The following is a 21,195-nucleotide window of genomic DNA, read 5'->3' as shown; positions in this document are numbered from 1 at the left end:
GGAGTCATCTCAGTTATCACCAGTAAAGTATGGAGTGCCACAAGGATCTGTTCTAGGTCCTCTACTATTTTCAGTATACATGCTGCCCCTTGATAATATTATTAGAAAACACTGGATTAGTTTCCATTGTTCCATTGAGTGCTGATGATACTCAACTATATATCTCAACAAGACCAGATGAAACTTCTGAATTATCGAAGTTAACAGAGTGTGTTAAAAATGTAAAAGATTGGATGACTAATAATTTTATTATTTAATGCTATTAAATTCAGATAAGACAGAGATATTACTTATTGGACCTAAAAACAATACACAGAATCTTTTGACTTACAATTTACAACTAGACTGATGTACTGTTACTTCCACTACAGTCAAAAGCCTGGGTGTTATATTAGACAGCAACTTGTCTTTTGAAAATCATATTTCTCATGTTACAAAAACAGCATTCTTCCATCTTAGAAACACTGCCAAGCTGCGAAACATGTTACCTGTTTCAGATGCAGAAAAGCTAGTTCACGCATTCACTACCTCTAGACTGGACTATTGTAATGCACTACTAGGTGGTTGTCCTGCATCTTCAATGCTAGAGTCCTTACCAGGTCAAGAAAATATGATCATATTACCCCAATTTTAAAGTCTCTGCACTGGCTACCTATTATGTTCTGCATCAGCTATAAAATAGTACTTCTTACCTATAAGGCACTTAACGGTTTAGCTCCTGCGTACCTAACTAGTCTTCTACCACGCTACAATCCATCACGCTCCCTAAGGTCACAAAACTCTGGACTGTTGGTAGTACCTAGGATAGCAAAGTCCACTAAAGGAGGTAGAGCTTTTTCACATTTGGCACCCAAACTCTGGAACAGCCTTCCTGATGACATTCGGGGTTCAGAAACACTCTCTCTGGTTAAATCTAGATTAAAGACACATCTTTTTAGCCAAGCATTCAAATAATGCATCTCATAAACTTTTCCTGCAGTTATATCTGATCAAATGCTCATTATTAATCTTTTAGCTCTGGTTTAACAAATCTTTTTTTTCTTAGTTTGAACAGCAGCTACGCTAATTATGTTCCTATTTGTTCTTTGTTTTTGCCATGGGATTGACATCCCGTGGTAACTAGGAATTCACAAGCTCCAGTGTGGATCCAGAACACTTGAGATGATGCCAACCCCACAGAGGACTTCAGATAATACCAACCCTGAAACAACATACAGCACTACCGAATTCTGCTACTAATTTATAGTGTTCTTTGTCTGTTTGATTACGTCATTAATTGATCTTTACCACACATCTCTACCATATGTACATCAAGCTACTACTACATACAGTGGGTACAGAGAGTATTCAGACCCCCTTAAATTTTTCACTCTTTGTTATATTGCAGCCATTTGCTAAAATCAATTAAGTTCATTTTTTTTCCTCATTAATGTACACACAGCACCCCATATTGACAGAAAAACACAGAATTGTTGACATTTTTGCAGATTTATTAAAAAAGAAAAACTGAAATATCACATGGTCCTAAGTATTCAGACGCTTTGCTCAGTATTTAGTAGAAGCACCCTTTTGATCTAATACAGCCATGAGTCTTTTTGGGAAAGATGCAACAAGTTTTTCACACCTGGATTTGGGGATCCTCTGCCATTCCTCCTTGCAGATCCTCTCCAGTTCTGTCAGGTTGGATGGTAAACGTTGGTGGACAGCCATTTTTAGGTCTCTCCAGAGATGCTCAGTTGGGTTTAAGTCAGGGCTCTGGCTGGACCATTCAAGAACAGTCACAGAGTTGTTGTGAAGCCACTCCTTCGTTATTTTAGCTGTGTGCTTAGGGTCATTGTCTTGTTGGAAGGTAAACCTTTGGCCCAGTCTGAGGTCCTGAGCAGTCTGGAGAAGGTTTTCGTCCAGGATATCCCTGTACTTGGCCGTGTTCATCTTTCCCTCGATTGCAACCAGTCGTCCTGTCCCTGCAGCTGAAAAACACCCCCACAGCATGATGCTGCCACCACCATGCTTCACTGTTGGGACTGTATTGGACAGGTGATGAGCAGTGCCTGGTTTTCTCCACACATACCGCTTAGAATTAAGGCCAAAAAGTTCTATCTTGGTCTCATCAGACCAGAGAATCTTATTTCTCACCATCTTGGAGTCCTTCAGGTGGGCTTTCATGTGTCTTGCACTGAGGAGAGGCTTCCGTCGGGCCACTCTGCCATAAAGCCCCGAATGGTGGAGGGCTGCAGTAATGGTTGACTTTCTACAACTTTCTCCCATCTCCCGACTGCATCTCTGGAACTCAGCCACAGTGATCTTTGGGTTCTTCTTTACCTCTCTCACCAAGGCTCTTCTCCCCTGATAGCTCAGTTTGGCCGGACGGCCAGCTCTAGGAAGGGTTCTGGTCGTCCCAAACGTCTTCCATTTAAGGATTATGGAGGCCACTGTGCTCTTAGGAACCTTAAGTGCAGCAGAAATGTTTTTGTAACCTTGGCCAGATCTGTGCCTTGTCACAATTCTGTCTCTGAGCTCTTCAGGCAGTTCCTTTGACCTCATGATTCTCATTTGCTCTGACATGCACTGTGAGCTGTAAAGTCTTATATAGACAGGTGTGTGGCTTTCCTAATCAAGTCCAGTCAGTATAATCAAACACAGCTGGACTCAAATGAAGGTGTAAAACCATCTCAAGGATGATCAGAAGAAGTGGACAGCATCTGAGTTCAGTATATGAGTGTCACAGCAAAGGGTCTGAATACTTAGGACCATGTGATATTTCAGTTTTTCTTTTTTAATAAATCTGCAAAAATGTCAACAATTCTGTGTTTTTCTGTCAATATGGGGTGCTGTGTGTACATTAATGAGGAAAAAAAATGAACTTAATTGATTTTAGCAAATGGCTGCAATATAACAAAGAGCGAAAAATTTAAGGGGGTCTGAATACTTTCCGTACCCACTGTATATTGTAAAAATGTCAATTTCGTGTAAAGTTGCTTTGCAACGATATGTATCATTAAAAGCGCTATACCAATAAATTTGAATTGAATTGAATTTAATCTATCATAGGCGTTGTTTGAAAAAGAAACCTTGTAGCACTTAGTGTACCTTCTTTCGGAAATCATGATATTTAACCAACTTATCCATATCTTGCATGCATTTTTGGCCGTATAATTTTCTCATTTGATGAAATACCGGTGTATCATATTTAGCGAGCTTGCTCTGGGATTTCCTCATAATGGCTTCGTTTCCCCCGTGGGCTCCCGTTGGTGCCTATACTCTATCTGTCGGACGTCTCCAACAGATCCAACCTATATCCCCAAGTCGGCCAGGCTGAATGCACCCTGCACCCCGATTAATTACCCGCACACCTTTTCAGTTCCTTCAAAATGTTCTCGTGTCGTACTTGCTCACGTGATCTCAATTTCTTGAAATATCCCAATCTACTGATTTAAATTTTTTTTAGAAATGTTTTAACCACGCTTGCTTTCCTCACACAATTTTCTTTTCTACTGAATGAATTGGCTGTGCTGTACGTCCAAAACGTCCAAACTTTTCTGGAATTGGGGTTGTAGAAAGATGGGAAAAATATGCTCCTCATTTTCAAAACAGTTACTATTTTAGTGCTGTTCTGATTTATATTTGTTGTAGTCAGCATGATTTCTGAAAGATCAAGTGACACTGAAAGCTGGAGTAATGAAGCATAGCATGAGAGGAAAACACATTTTAAAATATGTTCAAATAGAAAGTTTTTTTTTTTTTTTTTTTTCAAATGGTAGATTTACTGTTTTTACTGTATTTTTTAAACAAACAAATGCAACCTTTTTATCAATTAACAAATCTTACTGACCTTTATTTTTTAATCGTAGTGTATATTATAGGCTATATTTTTTTTAGAATATATAGGCCTATTTTAAAAGCATGCATTTGAACCCAAATATAACAGCCCACATTATCCCACACATAATTATTATTTTTTAAATATGTGATTGAATGTCACATGCCATTTATCACGTATTTGATTTGACTTGGCTTTTAAAAACATTATTATTACAATGAGCAAAAAGGCCATGTAGAATGTGTGGAATGAATAAACTCTTTAGAAATTTGGCATTCAAACCAGCTGCAGCCAATCAGCAAACAAAAAGCTTTCATATTAATTTTTTTCTAAACAAGAAAAAAAACATATACTTTATCGTGTCTAAATGCTTGCTATTGTTTTGACGGAAAGTTCGTCAGCTGCGCTACAGAAAGTCAAGCGAACACTTAAGTAAAAAGTCGTTGCTAAGGAAATTACACACCGTCTAGTCTAGAAGCGGGAGTATTGGTGTAAACTAGCAGCGAACAGCGCAACAGGTAATTCTTTTATAATCAGTCCTTCAGTAACTGAGCGTGAGAACAGTAAACGGATGCCGTGTTCTATTTCTGTGGGATTCCACGCATTCCACGAGCTTGCCCTACCGACAAGTTGACAAATAAATACAGAAAGTGCGCTTTGATGCATCCAGTGTAGAGGCAGCGTTAGGATGTGGCAGACCATTTTCCTTTGCAAGGAGTTCTTATGAATTTTGGACTTTTCTTATGAATTTTGCCAGTGCCTGGCAAAGTCTTGAACAGAGAACTATTGGAGAGGATGAAAGAGGCAGTGGATGCCAAGCTCCAAGACCATCAGGCAGGCTTCTGTAGGTACAGATCCTGTATCGACCAAATTGCCAGCCTACGCATCATCGTAGAGCAGTCACTGGAATGGAACTCCCCCCCTCTACATCAACTTCATAGACTATGAGAAGGCTTTCGACAGTGTAGACGCTGTGGAAATTGCTCAGGCACTGTGGAGTACTCAAGAAGTTCATCTCCCTCATCAAGTGCACCTATCAAGATGTGACATGCAAGGTAGCTCATGCAGGCCAGATGTCAGATAGTTTCGAGGTCAGAACCGGAGTCCGTCAGGGGTGCCTACTGTCGCCTTTCCTCTTCCTGCTGGTCATCGATTGGATCATGAAGACGACGACGGCAAGCAGGAACAATGGAATACAGTGGACACCTTGGACGCAGCTGGAAGACCTCGATTTTGCTGACGACCTGGCACTCCTGTTACACAACCACAACCAGATGCAAGACAAGACCACACGACTGGCAACAACATCAGCTAGGACAGGGCTCGTGATAAACAGGAGGAAAACAGAACTCATGAAGATCAACACCACTGTCAGTACACCAGTCACAGTAGGTGGAGAGCCAATTCAGGAAGTCGAGTCTTTCGTGTATCTGGGGAGCATTGTTGACACGCAGGGGGGGCACAGACCGAAATGTCACAGCCAGAATTGGCAAAGCGCGATCAGCCTTTGTCATGTTAAAGAACATCTGGGCGTCAAGGGAGATCACTACGGCCACAAAACTGTGCATCTTCAATTCCAACGTCAAATCGGTCTTACTCTATGGATCAGAGACTTGGAGGATGACCAAAGCGACGCAGCAGAAGATACAGACATTCTTCAACACCTGTCTGAGGCGCATCTTCAAAATCAGGTGGCCAGACAAGATCAGTAATGAAGAACTATGGCAGAGAGCGGGACAAGAATCAATAACAAGCCAGATTCTAAGAAGAAAGTGGGGCTGGATAGGACACACATTGAGGAAACCAGCCTCCAGCATCACGCGCCAGGCCTTAAACTGGAATCCACAGGGAAAGCGGAAGAGGGGCCGACCCAGGAACAGTTGGGAGTGAGACGCAGACTTGGAGTTGAAGCAGATTGGGACCAACTGGACGGAGGCAGAAAGGACAGCCCAGAGCCGTGATAGATGGCGAAGTGTTGTCGATGGCCTATGCTCCCTTGGGAGCTATGGGCCTAAGTAAGTAATGAATCTTTGCAATTGCCTTTCCTAATAATGTGCTAGTTAGCAAGTTTAGCAGCTAAACATGACTAAATGCGGCTAAAGTAAACTGGCTTGTTACTCCACAGAGAGAAGAGAGGGGCGGGGCGAGCAGAGCTCATTAACATTTTACAGCAACCTTGACCAGAACAAGATGAATTTTGCAGCGCTGATTCTGACAAGGTAAAAAGGGTGTTGTTTTACACAACCATTGAGAATTTTTAACCAAAGTATATTATAGACTTTTCATTAAGACCCTAAAGAATCATATCAACTTGTGGAAAATGGGCATCCGATGACCCCGTTAACCAAACGCCCCCCAAGAACAGCGCCCCCCTTTCAAAAATATTGCTTTGAGCGCCCCCCCGATGCTCTCTGAACGCCCCCGTTGAGAAACACTATTCCTCAACATTTCTCCTCCACGAAAATACGGTTTAAATATGAATCCTGCATGTTACATTTGTCTCTGTATGCATAAATGGCGGAGATGTGGTTTTGTTTACTAAAAAATAATGAGAATTATGGACACCTTTTTTAACTGAAATAAATGTTTTCGTTATTACACAGAGAGTATAGTGCGAATAAAAACTACCTGAGGTCGTTCGCCAGTTTAACGGTACACATCGATTTACATGTCACATCCAAATGTCACGTGTCTTTATTGGATCTTTACGGATTGTGCGTGAAAGCAAGCACAGATTCCAGGCATTGTGAATGAACCAAAATCAAATGATTCCGGGACAAATCAGGGGATACGTTATCCATGTATTTTCTGGAATCGCTATGTGAAGCAGACTTTAGTTTGATCCGACATCACATTATTAATAAACATTCATAAAATTAATGTTTGAAATTTGAGAATAGCGAGACATATGGTTAGTGTTATTCTCCTGCAATCTCCAAAGTTTACAGTTTTTATATTTAAAATAAATACTGTTTTCGTTCTTCATCTCCTTCATTGTGTGCTTTACTACAGCCGTACCAGTAATAACTAACTTGCATCATGTAAAAACACAGCTCACATGATACTGTAAAACAAGTCATTGTACACGTTATCTTATGAGTGTAAATCACTTTCCCAGAAACTAGGGCATTTTTGCACTTGATAAGTTGTAAGTCGGGTTAATAATTACATTTCATTTTGTAATGTCATTGAATTTAAAATGAATTTACAACTTGTCATTGACAAGTTTTGTGTTGAATAACTTTACTAAAATGCTCTAAACCATGTGGTGAGTTTTACAAACATCATGCATTTATTCAGTTCTCCTTCTGTTGATACAGGATGTTGTTGCATGCTGGGAGAAATAACATTTAAAGGAATTTTGTGGATTTAACACAAGTTAAGTCCATCAGCAACTCCATCTGTGGCATGATAACAGTCACCACAGAAATAAATGTAAAACTGGTTCTTTAGTTTAAAGAATTGTCAGATACTTATTATAGTGGGCCAAGAAGTAAATGCACACTGTTTCAGTAGTATTGCCACAATGCATCAACATTATATATGTAAACATGACTTACAAATTTTATGCAAATTACACCTAGTTTCTTTTTGTCATGTTATAAATGTGGTAAACCTGGTAAGCTTTGTAAGGTATGCACATGGATATCAGAAAGTGGTGTGACAATCTATATCAGCTTAAAAAAAGATGTTGTGATTAACATACCACCAACACAGATGGCCCTCCTCCAAAAACAACCCCATGGGTCATATGTGCAAGCAGCTCATTACGAGTTATTTTTTACAGATAAGTGCTCTCTAGCTGCTGTAAAAATAATGTCTTTTTTGTATTTGGCAGACGCTTTGGTGCTCGCTGGGATTGAACCCATGTTAGTTGTGCTGTTATAACGCAATGCGCTACATGGAACCCAAATTATGATGCAAAAAAGGGCACAATGCAATAATATGAAAGTGTCATGCTGTCCATACACTCTAAAAAACGTTGGGTTATTTACTGTACCCAATATCTGGGTTAAACATGTTGGGTCACTTTGTTGGGTTATTTCTATAACAACGCAACCAGTTGGGTTAAAATTTAATTACAAATGTATAAAAACGATTTCTTTACTTTTTCTGTTCGTCTCGGCAGTTTTGGGGGAAATTTTTCATGCATTTCAGATATTTGGCCGACGCGCTCGCCTTTAAGACCAGCGGAGCCTCTTTCATCCGGTGTCGCGTCCATTCTGAGTGAAGGTAAGTCGCCTTTTTATTCAAAACTACATGTCCTTTTGTCAGCAAACTACAGTGTAAAATTAAAACGCTACGAAACACAGAAATGAAACAATGTATCTCTAGAAAGTTGCTGGTTACCAGATCAATCATGTAACGTGATTATTTTGAGCTAACTTACACTGATTACACGCCGCTACTTCAGCCACGAAGAACGGAACATGGCAGAGAACGGAGCATCAATTATAAAAAGACACCATTATTGGTTTCAAGGTATTGTGACATACCAGCTGTTCATGTGAAATTAAATTATTACTGTTTGTATCTACTATATAATAGGGTCTGAACAGGATGCTAGATTTTACACAATTTTAAACATTCCTGAATGTTCCAGTGTCAAAACCCCATACACGTCTTAACTATAACACTTTGGTGAAAGTACACCCATGTTATGGTTTAAATGATAATGAAGCAAAATACATGCAACAATTCCTTTTTTTAGAATGTAATTACATTTATGCTCAAAAAGTGGCTTAAATGCAAAATAATAAGGCTAATTAAAGATCCATTTCCAAGAGCACAAACATAAAAAACTTTTAGAAAAGTTGTTTAAAAAAGTTTGTAATATATACACGGTATGTAACAGTTTGTGAAAAAGAAAATATTAAGTACAATAAAATGGGTTTAAAATATTCATATAGTAATTGATATTTATTTTATTTATCATGTTCTCATGTTTAATTTTGTATGTGATTGTGTGAAGTCATAATCTTGTTATAATGTAGTGCGGTTTTGATCTGTTTGCTATTTGGAATGATTTGTCTAATATTTTTCATAGTGTGATTGTTGGTGTACTGTATTAAACCGGTTAGTTAATTAGAATAGTATATGGAACTCACAAAACATAAAAATGCATGTCTCTGTTTTTCAATTGATAGATAATAACACGCAAGATTTTAATTATATTTTGAACGGAAGTAGGAAATGTCATTATCCTATGTCAATGTTAGATTTTAACTGTTCCTTTTTTCTTTGTTCATTTTAGATGGCTCTGGACTAAGGTGTAGTATGCCCACATGTCAAGGGCATGAGTCTCAACAAATATTCACATACTGCAAGACAAAGAAGACAGCCTTGGACCTTCTGGTTATTTCCTCTGGTGAGCAAATCCTGCTCTGTATTTTCATGCCAAATTGCAATATTTTACATTATGTACTGACAGGCACACCAACACAAAGTGTTAATTCACCCCAATAAAAAATAAACTTTGGCTATCATTTATTCATTCTCATGTTGTTTCACATCTCTGTTCTTTTTTTTCTACTGATTGCAAAATATATTTTACTTTCATAGTATGAATAAAAACACATTCTTCAAAATCTTCTTTTGTGTTCAAGACAAAAGAAACTCATATAGGTTTGGAACAACCTGAGGATGCGTAAATAATGACAAACGATTTGGGTGAACTAACCCTTTGAGCAAATATCACACGAACAAGAGTACTGTAAAGGTGTCTTTACATTGCTGAATTAAGGTATAGATGCTATGCAGCATAAAAGGTAGACTAACTTCCAGCTCTGACCCGTTTCAGAATCTGAGTGTACTTGTAATTGCTCTGTAAATCCATTTATGTCATTCAGAGCAGCATTAAACAGTATGTAGAGACATATGCTACTTTCAAAAATGCTTCTTTGAAATGTGAATTTGGCATTAGATTCTAGATCAGTCTAGATCAGGGCATGAGTCCACAGATGACTACAGCCTGCTTTTACAGAGTCTAACAGTACAATTACAAGCGTGATATAGCTTTTGCATAACTCATACGTTGATACACACACGTTACCACTGACTAGCATAACAATGTAACACGCAGAATGAGTTCAAAAATCCCCACACCTGTATACAATGATACAAACTCCACTCTTGTAACCTGGCTAATCAAACTGATATATAACAGACATTAATCCATTATTACAACAGTAAGAAGTCAAATGAAAGACTGCTACCATGGCTCTAAAAAGTGCAGATTTTTTTCCATTCTTGTTTGGAGATTAATCCATTGTTCTTTCTATTTAAGATGGTCTTGGAGATTGCAACAAAGTTGCATTAAAACCCTGCCAGATATCCTCCCTTCATTGCCATACAAAGTGGGTAAGTGCATCATTTATGACATATGACATTATGACATATATAATAATATTATTTTTATTTATTTATTTATTTATTTATTTATTTATTTTGGTGTTATTTGATCCGATGGATGTGTACATATTTACCATTTAAATTTTATCCATTTTAAATTTAGTTTAAAGGTTGGAACAAATGTCATTCTGTATTTGGAGGAGGAGGAGCAACAAAGGCATTTCCCTCATTTCCTGCAGTTTTGGGATAAAATCAAGTCTTCATTATTGTGGGAGAAATGGCACTGAAGCAAGACCATTTTTTACAAGCAGTTGATACATGCTTTCAGTTATTTTACAGATTGAACATTGACTCTCCCAAACCTATTGCCACTGTTATTGCATTTTCTGTACTAGCTGTTCTGTTTGTTTATTTGTGAATTTATATTTATCTTGTAAACTGATACAATTGCAGGAAGTGATTAATAACACAGTGTCAACCAGTTACATTTAAAGTACTTGCAACTTTAAATGTAATGGAATTAAAGTGTTTTCAAAATATTTGTATACTGTATATTATTTTTTAATTACATAGCAACAATTACATAGTTATTTTATGACCCAATGCATTGGGTAAAACTCACTACCCAATCCACTGGGTTACAATAACCCAACATTAGGTAGGTGCTATAGTAACCCACCATTGGGTTATCTGTTGGGTCATTTTTAACCCAACTATTTTAAGTGAGTAGGAGCGCTAATTTAGTAAACTACCATATTTACAAGAAGTGACAAACGACCTATATGGTCATAATGGTTGGAGGACATGTTGCACAAACATTGTGAATAGAGCTAAAGATCAACTAATTCTGATTAAAAATTAACTGGAACTACTTTTTATCTGAAGCAAAATAAATCAAGGACAATAAACAGTAAATCAGCACACTATAAATAGAGCATGAGGAGCTGTGGGGATTGCAGAGCAAGAGCTGGACACGAACATCAGTGAAGAATGAAGGGTTTGTTATATATCCTGCTGCTGTTTGTGGTACAGCAGCAGGTCGATGGAGGGCGCGCTGAGAATGAGATCAGTCAACAGCTCAGCTCTGAGGACAGAAGACAGAATCCATCTCAAACAGACACTCTGAGAGATGAATCTTTAACTGACAGACAACAATACTGTCATCTGAGCTTCTCTGACATCCATGCAGCACTGAGAGAACTGACCGCCACCGTTACAGAGCAGAAAGCAAACATCAGAGCCTTAGAGACGCGACTGAGGGAACAACAGACGTTCATCCTGGAAGAGCTGAACAAGAAAACTGATGGTACCTCACCAAAACATTTTCTTCTTTAATCAGTGATCCTCAGAGTAAAACACAGTTGTGATGCACTGTATAGTGAAATTGTTAGTGTAAAACTGTCTGTTTAAGGTGTAAATTCTGTTCTGTCTATTACAATAAGTATTACAATCATCACTGAACAATTTTTATTAATTCACAGAAATTTCAAACCTTACTCAGAGTCAAGTGGAGGAGCTGAAAAAAGAAAACAGAGGTGATACAGGGTGTCTGAATATTGTAAAATTACATTCTCAGCGTAATACAGTAGTATATCAAAATATTGCTTAAGTTTTTTTCAATCACAGACAGAGAGATAGCATTTTCAGCTTCACTGATGCAATCTGGCAGTGGACATGTTGGTCCTTTTACCGCTGAAATCACAGTAACCTACAAGAACGTCTACACAAACATAGGAAACGCCTACAACCCAATAACAGGTAATTATCAATGAAATAGAACCATGAAACTCAGATGAGAATCATTCTGCTTTGTTCAAAACTCTCTGCAGTTGTATAATGTGAAAAAGAGAATTAAATGATCTGCAGTGTTTCAAAACTATTATACTGTGTTTGGTAGTTAAGCAATCATACAGGAAACAGCTAATTCTTTGCTTTATCTCTTGTTATTTGATTCAGGTATTTTTACAGCCCCACTGAAAGGAGCGTACAGGTTCAGCTTCTCTGTCTATGGTATTATTAACTCACAGGCATCAACTGCCTCCATTATGAAGAATGGACAGCGGGTGGTTACGTCACATGCTCATCAGAGTCAGGGTGTTTTAAACTCCTCGAAAGGAGTTGTGTTGATCCTGGAGGTTGGAGATGTCGTCTATGTGAATCTTTGGTCTGGCAGAAGGATATACGATGAAAGCAATAATCATCTCAACACATTCAGTGGTTACCTGCTGTTTCCCTTAAGAGGATAGGAGCTTTCAGAATGTGATTTCTGTCATTCTGCACCTTTACAGCAGGAATGAGCAATTTGATAGTGATGAGGGTCAGCATTTTTTTCTCTTTAATACCAGGGGGTCAGATTACTAATCCACACTCAAAGCTTTTGCATCATTTTACTCAGTTTATTTTTAACTGAGAAAAATCCATGTACAATTAATGTAATTTGGTTTTGAAGATGTAAATTAGAGATAAATGCACAGGGGTCCTATTTCAGATTTCTAGCCTACAGAATAATGTCGACAAAACCTCAAAGAACAGGTAAAAAATAGTTATTCCATGGTATTACACATTTTTCTGAATAAAAATATTACTTTGAAATTTTCATTGAAGATTTTTTTTCCAAACTAAATAAACTGTGTCCCCTTGAACATGTATGGTAAAATAAATAAATATTCTGTTTACCCTCTTGACTGGAAAACACGATTGTCATTTTTGTATTGTTTTATTTTTTTGCAAATTTTTGTGATTAATATGAAGATTGGTGACCTCTGCACAGACTGCAAATACATTTAAAAACAACAAATAAATTCAGTAAATACCTGTTTACAATAAACATTTAACTCAAATAACATTTAAATAATATAATAAATAACTAGAGAACTCGTTGACTACTCAGTTTGAAAATGGTACTTCATGAAACAAAGATGGACCTCTTTACAATGTAAAGGCAACATTAAATCCAGGAGAGAAGAAAATTCTAGAGACAGAGACCAAAAAAAAAAAAAAAAAAAAAAACAAAAAAAAAAAAAAGGGTTAAATGAACTCTCCCGGTAGTTTATTTGAGTCCATAAGAGCAGGGGTGCCCAACCCTCTTCCTGGAGATCGACTTTCCTGCAGAGTTAGTTCCAACTAGTGTTGTCACGGTACCAAAATTTCAGTATTCGGTACCAATACCAGTGAAAATCCACAGTTCTCGGTACCAATTTCGGTACAAAATCAAAACACAAAAACATGAATTGAACAACACACTATTTTTATTTATAACAAACAAAAATAAAACAAAGTTTTGACTTGGAAGCTGGTATTTTGGGCTGAGGTGAAGCATTTGCTGAAATCCCCATTTTTCACTGTATAAACTGACACTTGATCCATACATGTGAATTCAGCAACAGCTCGGTTCAGTTTTCTTGCCTCAGGTGAGTTTGTCATACTTCTGCTGCTGAAAAGCATCTGGAACCGTTGTCTGCTTAGGAGTTTGGTTCGTGGTCTTCTTCAGCCTGCAGCTGTAAAAGGAAAATATAATATACTTGAGTAAAACAATTGACTGAGTCTGACTAAATGCAATATTAGATTGACACCAGCTAAACAGAACTTTATATATAACTTTTCAGTAAATAACAAACCTCAGCTTTTTATAACAAAGTTAGATAAGATTACTTATACTGAGTGTAAGATATCAATGTTACACAGACGGAAACTGTAGTATTAAAAACACTTTACAAAAAGATAACATTTAACATGACTTAAACAAGTGTTACATAGCAATTATTCTCTTAATTTCAAAATGTATTAATTTATTTTAAATTAAAAATTGTATCTGTTAACATTATTTCACGCACAATGAACAAACATGAACCATCAAATGTTTGTATAAAACAACATTCACACACATTAATTAATGTTCACTCACTGTAACTTGATGTTAGATAATATTAAGTCATGTTAATGAATAGTATCTTTTACCAAACTATACAGGACTGTATTTGACTGTACTTGTATTTAATCAAACTGCGCAAACTATATTTCATAGCCATGCTTTTCTGATGGACCGATTTTAAGGCTATAAACATTAACCATACATTTGTACATTTGTTCTCTAACACACATATTTTAGCCACACAGGTCATTTAAAAGCCTCAGGTGTGTAAAAATACCACACTATCATGTCCTGTATTTTTTTTTTTTTTTTTTTTTTTTTTTTAAATAAACGCTATAAGAGCATTAAACACGTAATAAAGAAGTTTATTCTAATACTCGCGTTAGCATTAGCCGCGCTTATGCTAACGATTAACTAAGCAAATGGCGATGTTTATTTAAGGTATAATTTTTATAACAAAAGCTCTAAATATAAAATTAAACGAAAACTTACCTGCTTGAACTCTTTCATTAAATTTTGGTGTCGGTCTTTGAGGTGTTTTATTAAGTTGTATTTCCTCCTTTTGAGAAAGAACTTCGATGCACCGTTTGCAAATGGGTTTCTGATGATCTATGATGTTGCTCTTGTCATCAGTCGCAAATACAAAATATTTCCACGCGTGGCTCCTTCCTCCTTTCTTTACAACAAGCGGATTCAGAGCAGCCGCATCAGCAGCACCGCCGGTCGCCGTGTCTCTGTGGTTTTATGAAGAAAACGCAACTGCGCACTTTTCGCATAGCGCAGTAAGAACCGGGTTGACCGGGTGCTCGGTACCACCGGTACTTAAGAAAACCTGGTACCGTAACATTTAATTTTTTTAGTACCGACTTGGTACCGAAGTACCGGGTCTTTTGACAACACTAGTTCCAACCCTAATCAAACACACCTGTCTGTAATTATCAAGTGCTCCTTAAGATCCTAATTAGCTGGTTCAGGTGTGTTTGGTCAGGGTTAAAGCTGAACTCTCCAGGAAAGTCAATCTCCAGGACCAGGGTTGAGCACCCCTGCTCAAGAGTGTTCAAATGAATACTGAAGTAGTGTTAAAGTTAATGAGATAATTAAGCGATTCATTTAGTGATGATTGACCGTTATTGAAGACACCTGATATTAATATGCAGAATCACTACAGGACAAATCATTTTTTTTAATCAGCTTTTGTTTAGTTTTTGTTGTTCAGACAAGCCAAGAGCAAAAGTCAAAAGTCACGTGGTGATAATTATGTTTTAACATAACCGTAATTTGAGTCACTGAACTCCGGGGTGGCAAACTCCAGTCCTGAAGAGCTGAAACCTTGCAGAGTTCAGGTCCAACCCTAATAAAACTCACCTACCCCTATAGCTTCTTAGTAAGCCTTCAGACCTTGATTAGATATATACAGGTGCTGGTCATATAATTAGAATATCTTCAAAAAGTTGATTTATTTCACTAATTCCATTCAAGAAGTGAAACTTGTATAATGTATACATTCATTCCACACAGACTGATATATTTCAAGTGTTTATTTCTTTTAATTTTGATGATTATAACTGACAACTAATGAAAACCCCAAATATGTATATATACAAGGAAATAAGTAGAAATTAATTGTACCATAGAATTCTGTACCATAGAGGGTTCAGTTCAAAATGTACTAATACATTATTTATTAAAATGTAAAGATGTATCTGTTAAGATTAATGTACCATGGACTAAGATGGATACTTTTTTTTAACTAACATTAAGAAATATTTAAAAAAATTGTCAAAATATATTGTTCATAACAAATGAACAAATAAAACCTTATTGTAAAGTGTTACCAAAACCTTTAATTATCTATAAACATTTTTTTTAAATGATTGTGATCTATAAGCATTTGTGAAATCATTTTGCCTGCATTAAAGTTTAGTAATGCAGGCAAAATCACAAATGTAAATGAAAAGACTAAACCATCTTATCATTCAAAAAATATTTCTTATCCTATGATCCATCTAGTGGAAAACCAGCTGAAATATCTGATAGTTTTCAATTTTCTGTTAGCCTTTAGAACATTATAAATCCATAAAAAACTAAGCATGTTTCCTCAGAATGACTTGTTCTTCATATATTAAAAGTTTTGAAGAGTTTGGATAATGTACTTTAAAGATATAAGAAAAATTATATGTCACGTCCTTTTGTCAGCAAACTACAGTGTAAAATTAAAACGCTACAAAACAGAAATGAAACATTTTATCTCTAGAAAGTTGCTGGTTACCAGATCAATCACGTGATTGTAACGTGATTATTTTGAGCTAACTTACACTGATTACACGCCGCTACTTCAACCACGAAAAAACGGAACATGGCAGAGAACGGAGCATTATTATCATGAATTATAAAAAGACACCATTATCGGTTTCAAGGTATTGTGACATACCAGCTGTTCATGTGAAATTAAATTATTACTGTTTGTATCTACTATATAATAGGGTCTGAACAGGATGCTTTTACACAATTTTAAACGTTCCTGAAAGTTCCAGTGTCAAAACCCCATACACGTCTTAACTATAACACTTTGGTGAAAGTACACCATGTTATGGGTTAAATGATAATGAAGCAAAATAATTTACATGCAACAATTCCTTTTTTTAGAATGTAATTACATTTATGCTCAAAAAGCGGCTTAAATGCAAAATAATAAGGCTAATTAAAGATCCATTTCCAAGCGCACAAACATAAAAAACTTTTAGAAAAGTTCAAACAGTTTGTAATATATACACAGTATGTAACAGTTTGTGAAAAAGAAAATATTAAGTACAATAAAAATGGGTTTAAAGTATTCATATAGTAATTGATATTTATTTTATTTATCATGTTCTCATGTTTAATTTTGTATGCGATTGTGTGAAGTCATAATCTTGTTATAATGTAGTACGGTTTTGATCTGTTTGCTGTTTGGAATGATTTGTCTAATATTTTTCATAGTGTGATTGTTGGTGTACTGTATTAAACCGGTTAGTTAATTAGAATAGGATATGGAACTCACAAAACATAAAAATGCATGTCTCTGTTTTTCAATTGATAGATAATAACACGCAAGATTTTAATTATATTTTGAACAGAAGTAGGAAATGTCATTATCCTATGTCAATGTTAGATTTTAACTGTTCCCTTTTTCTTTGTTCATTTTAGATGGCTCTGGACTAAGGTGTAGTATACCCACATGTCAAGGGCATGAGTCTCAACAAATATTCACATACTGCAAGACAAAGAAGACAGCCTTGGACCTTCTGGTTATTTCCTCTGGTGAGCAAATCCTGCTCTGTATTTTCATGCCAAATTGTAATATTTTACATTATGTACTGACAGGCACACCAACACAAAGTGTTAATTCACCCCAATAAAAAATTAACTTTGGCTATCATTTATTCATTCTCATGTTGTTTCACATCTCTGTTCTTTTTTTTTCTACTGATTGCAAAATATATTTTACTTTCGCAGTATGAATAAAAACACATTCTTCAAAATCTTCTTTTGTGTTCAACAGAAGACAGAAACTCATATAGGTTTGGAACAACTTGAGGATGAGTAAATAATGACAAACGATTTGGGTGAACTAACCCTTTGAGCAAATATCACACGAACAAGAGAACTGTAAAGGTGTCTTTACATTGCTGAATTAAGGCTCTGTATAGATGCTATGCAGCATAAAAGGTAGACTAACTTCCAGCTCTGACCCGTTTCAGAATCTGAGTGTACTTGTAATTGCTCTGTAAATCCATTTATGTCATTCAGAGCAGCATTAAACAGTATGTAGAGACACATGCTACTTTCAAAAATGCTTCTTTGAAATGTGAATTTGGCATTAGATTCTAGATCAGTCTAGATCAGGGCATGAGTCCACAGATGACTACAGCCTGCTTTTACAGAGTCTAACAGTACAATTACAAGCGTGATATAGCTTTTGCATAACTCATACGTTGATACACACACGTTACCACTGACTAGCATAACAATGTAACACGCAGAATGAGTTCAAAAATCCCCACACCTGTATACAATGATACAAACTCCACTCTTGTAACCTGGCTAATCAAACTGATATATAACAGACATTAATCCATTATTACAACAGTAAGAAGTCAAATGAAAGACTGCTACCATGGCTCTAAAAAGTGCAGATTTTTTTCCATTCTTGTTTGGAGATTAATCCATTGTTCTTTCTATTTAAGATGGTCTTGGAGATTGCAACAAAGTTGCATTAAAACCCTGCCAGATATCCTCCCTTCATTGCCATACAAAGTGGGTAAGTGCATCATTTATGACATATGACATTATGACATATATAATAATATTATTTTTATTTATTTATTTTATTTTATTTTATTTTTTTTTTTTTTGGTGTTATTTGATCCGATGGATGTGTACATATTTACCATTTAAATTTTATCCATTTTAAATTTAGTTTAAAGGTTGGAACAAATGTCATTCTGTATTTGGAGGAGGAGGAGCAACAAAGGCATTTCCCTCATTTCCTGCAGTTTTGGGATAAAATCAAGTCTTCATTATTGTGGGAGAAATGGCACTGAAGCAAGACCATCTTTTACAAGCAGTTGATACATGCTTTCAGTTATTTTACAGATTGAACATTGACTCTCCCAAACCTATTGCCACTGTTATTGCATTGTCTGTACTAGCTGTCCTGTTTGTTTATTTGTGAATTTATATTTATCTTGTAAACTGATACAATTGCAGGAAGTGATTAATAACACAGTGTCAACCAGTTACATTTAAAGTACTTGCAACTTTAAATGTAATGGAATTAAAGTGTTTTCAAAATATTTGTATACTGTATATTATTTTTTAATTACATAGCAACAATTACATAGTTATTTTATGACCCAATGCATTGGGTAAAACTCACTACCCAATCCACTGGGTTACAATAACCCAACATTAGGTAGGTGCTATAGTAACCCACCATTGGGTTATCTGTTGGGTCATTTTTAACCCAACTATTTTAAGTGAGTAGGAGCGCTAATTTAGTAAACTACCATATTTACAAGAAGTGACAAACGACCTATATGGTTATATAGGTCCATAATGGTTGGAGGACACGTTGCACAAACATTGTGAATAGAGCTAAAGATCAACTAACTATGATTAAAAATTAACTGGAACTACTTTTTATCTGAAGCTTAATAAAAAGGACAAAAAACAGTAAATCAGCACACTATAAATAGAGCATGAGGAGCTGTGGGGATTGCAGAGCAAGAGCTGGACACAAACATCAGTGAAGAATGAAGGGTTTGTTATATATCCTGCTGCTGTTTGTGGTACAGCAGCAGGTCGATGGAGGGCGCGCTGAGAATGAGATCAGTCAACAGCTCAGCTCTGAGGACAGCAGACAGAATCCATCTCCAACAGATGAAACTTCAACTGACAGCCAACAATACTGTCATCTGAGCTTCCCTGACATCCATGCAGCACTGAGAGAACTAACCGCCACCGTTACAGAGCAGAAAGCAAACATCAGAGCCTTAGAGACGCGACTGAGGGAACAACAGACGTTCATCCTGGAAGAGCTGAACAAGAAAACTGATGGTACCTCATTAAAACATTCATTCATTTATCAGTGATCCTCAGAGTAATACACAATTGTAATACACTGCATAGTGTAAATAATAGTGTAAAACTGAGTGTGAACTGTGTTATCTCTCTACTAAAATAAGCCTTAGAGATGCGACTGAGGGACACTGAGAAAGCTGCAGAACAACAGACCTTCATCCTGGAAGAGCTGAACAAGAAAACTGATGGTACCTCACCAAAATATTCATTCTTTTATCAGTGATCCTCAGAGTACAACACAGTTGTGATGCACTGTATAGTGAAATTGTTAGTGTAAAACTGTCTGTTTAAGGTGTAAATTCTGTTTTGTCTATTACAATAAGTATTATAATCATTATAATCACTGAACAATTTTTATTAATTCACAGAAATTTCAAACCTTACTCAGAGTCAAGTGGAGGAGCTGAAAAAGGAAAACAGAGGTGATACAGCGTGTCTGAATAATGTAACATTTGCAGCGTAATACAGTAGTATATCAAAATATTGTTTTTCAATCACAGACAGAGAGATAGCATTTTCAACTTCACTGATGCAATCTGGCAGTGGACATGTTGGTCCTTTTACCACTGATATCACACTAACCTACAAGAACGTCTACACAAATGTAGGAAATGCCTACAACCCAATAACAGGTAATTATCAATGAAATAGAACCATGAAACTCAGATGAGAATCATTCTGCTTTGTTCAAAACTCTCTGCAGTTGTATAATGTGAAAAAGAGAATTAAATGAACTGCAATGTTTCAAAACTATTACACTGTGTTTGGTAGTTAAGCAATCATACAGGAAACAGCTAATTCTCTTTATCTCTTGTTATTTGATTCAGGTATTTTTACAGCCCCACTGAAAGGAGCGTACTGGTTCAGCTTCTCTGTCGCTGGTGTTAACTCAGAGGCATCAACTGCCTCCATTATGAAGAATGGACAGCGGGTGGTTACGGCACATGCTCATCAGAGTCAGGGTGTTTTAAACTCCTCGAAAGGAGTTGTGTTGATCCTGGAGGTTGGAGATGTCGTCTATGTGAATCTTTGGTCTGGCAGAAGGATATACGATGAAAGCAATAAACATTTCAACACATTCAGTGGTTACCTGCTGTTTCCCTTAAGAGGATAGGAGCTTTTCAGAATGTGATTTCTGTCATTCTGCACCTTTACAGCAGGAATGAGCAATTTGATAGTGATGAGGGTCAGCATTTTTTTCTCTTTAATACCAGGGGGTCAGATTACTAATCCACACTCAAAGCTTTTGCATCATTTCACTCAGTTTTTTTTTTAACTGAGAAAAAACATGTATAATTAATGTAATTTGGTTTTGAAGATGTAAATTAGAGATAAATGCACAGGGGTCCTATTTTTAGATTACTAGCCTACAGAATAATATTGACAAAACCTCAAAGAACAGGTAAAAAATAGTTATCCCATGGTATTACACATTGTTATGAATAAAAATATTACTTTGAAATTTTTCATTGAAGATTTTTTTCCAAACTAAATAAACTGTGTCCCCTTGAACATGTATGGTAAAATAAAT

The 21,195-nt window shown here is 36.4% G+C and overlaps 1 protein-coding gene across 1 annotated transcript in view; it reads left to right on the top strand.

Annotated features, from left to right (window-relative positions):
* LOC127172440 (uncharacterized) overlaps positions 1-20,778 on the top strand; it is a 47,766-nt gene extending 26,988 nt beyond the window's left edge. Inside the window, exons 4-5 of the mRNA XM_051121704.1 lie at positions 20,165-20,296; positions 20,492-20,778. Coding sequence (XP_050977661.1) covers positions 20,165-20,296; positions 20,492-20,778 — 419 coding nt within the window. The remainder of the gene's footprint in view (positions 1-20,164; positions 20,297-20,491) is intronic.
* The last annotated feature ends 417 nt before the right edge of the window (positions 20,779-21,195 follow it).

Source organism: Labeo rohita, chromosome 10 (assembly GCF_022985175.1).
Source record: "Labeo rohita strain BAU-BD-2019 chromosome 10, IGBB_LRoh.1.0, whole genome shotgun sequence".
NCBI lineage: Eukaryota > Metazoa > Chordata > Actinopteri > Cypriniformes > Cyprinidae > Labeo > Labeo rohita.
Note: the sequence above shows the minus strand (reverse complement) of the source record. Positions and strands in the feature narration are given on the sequence as shown.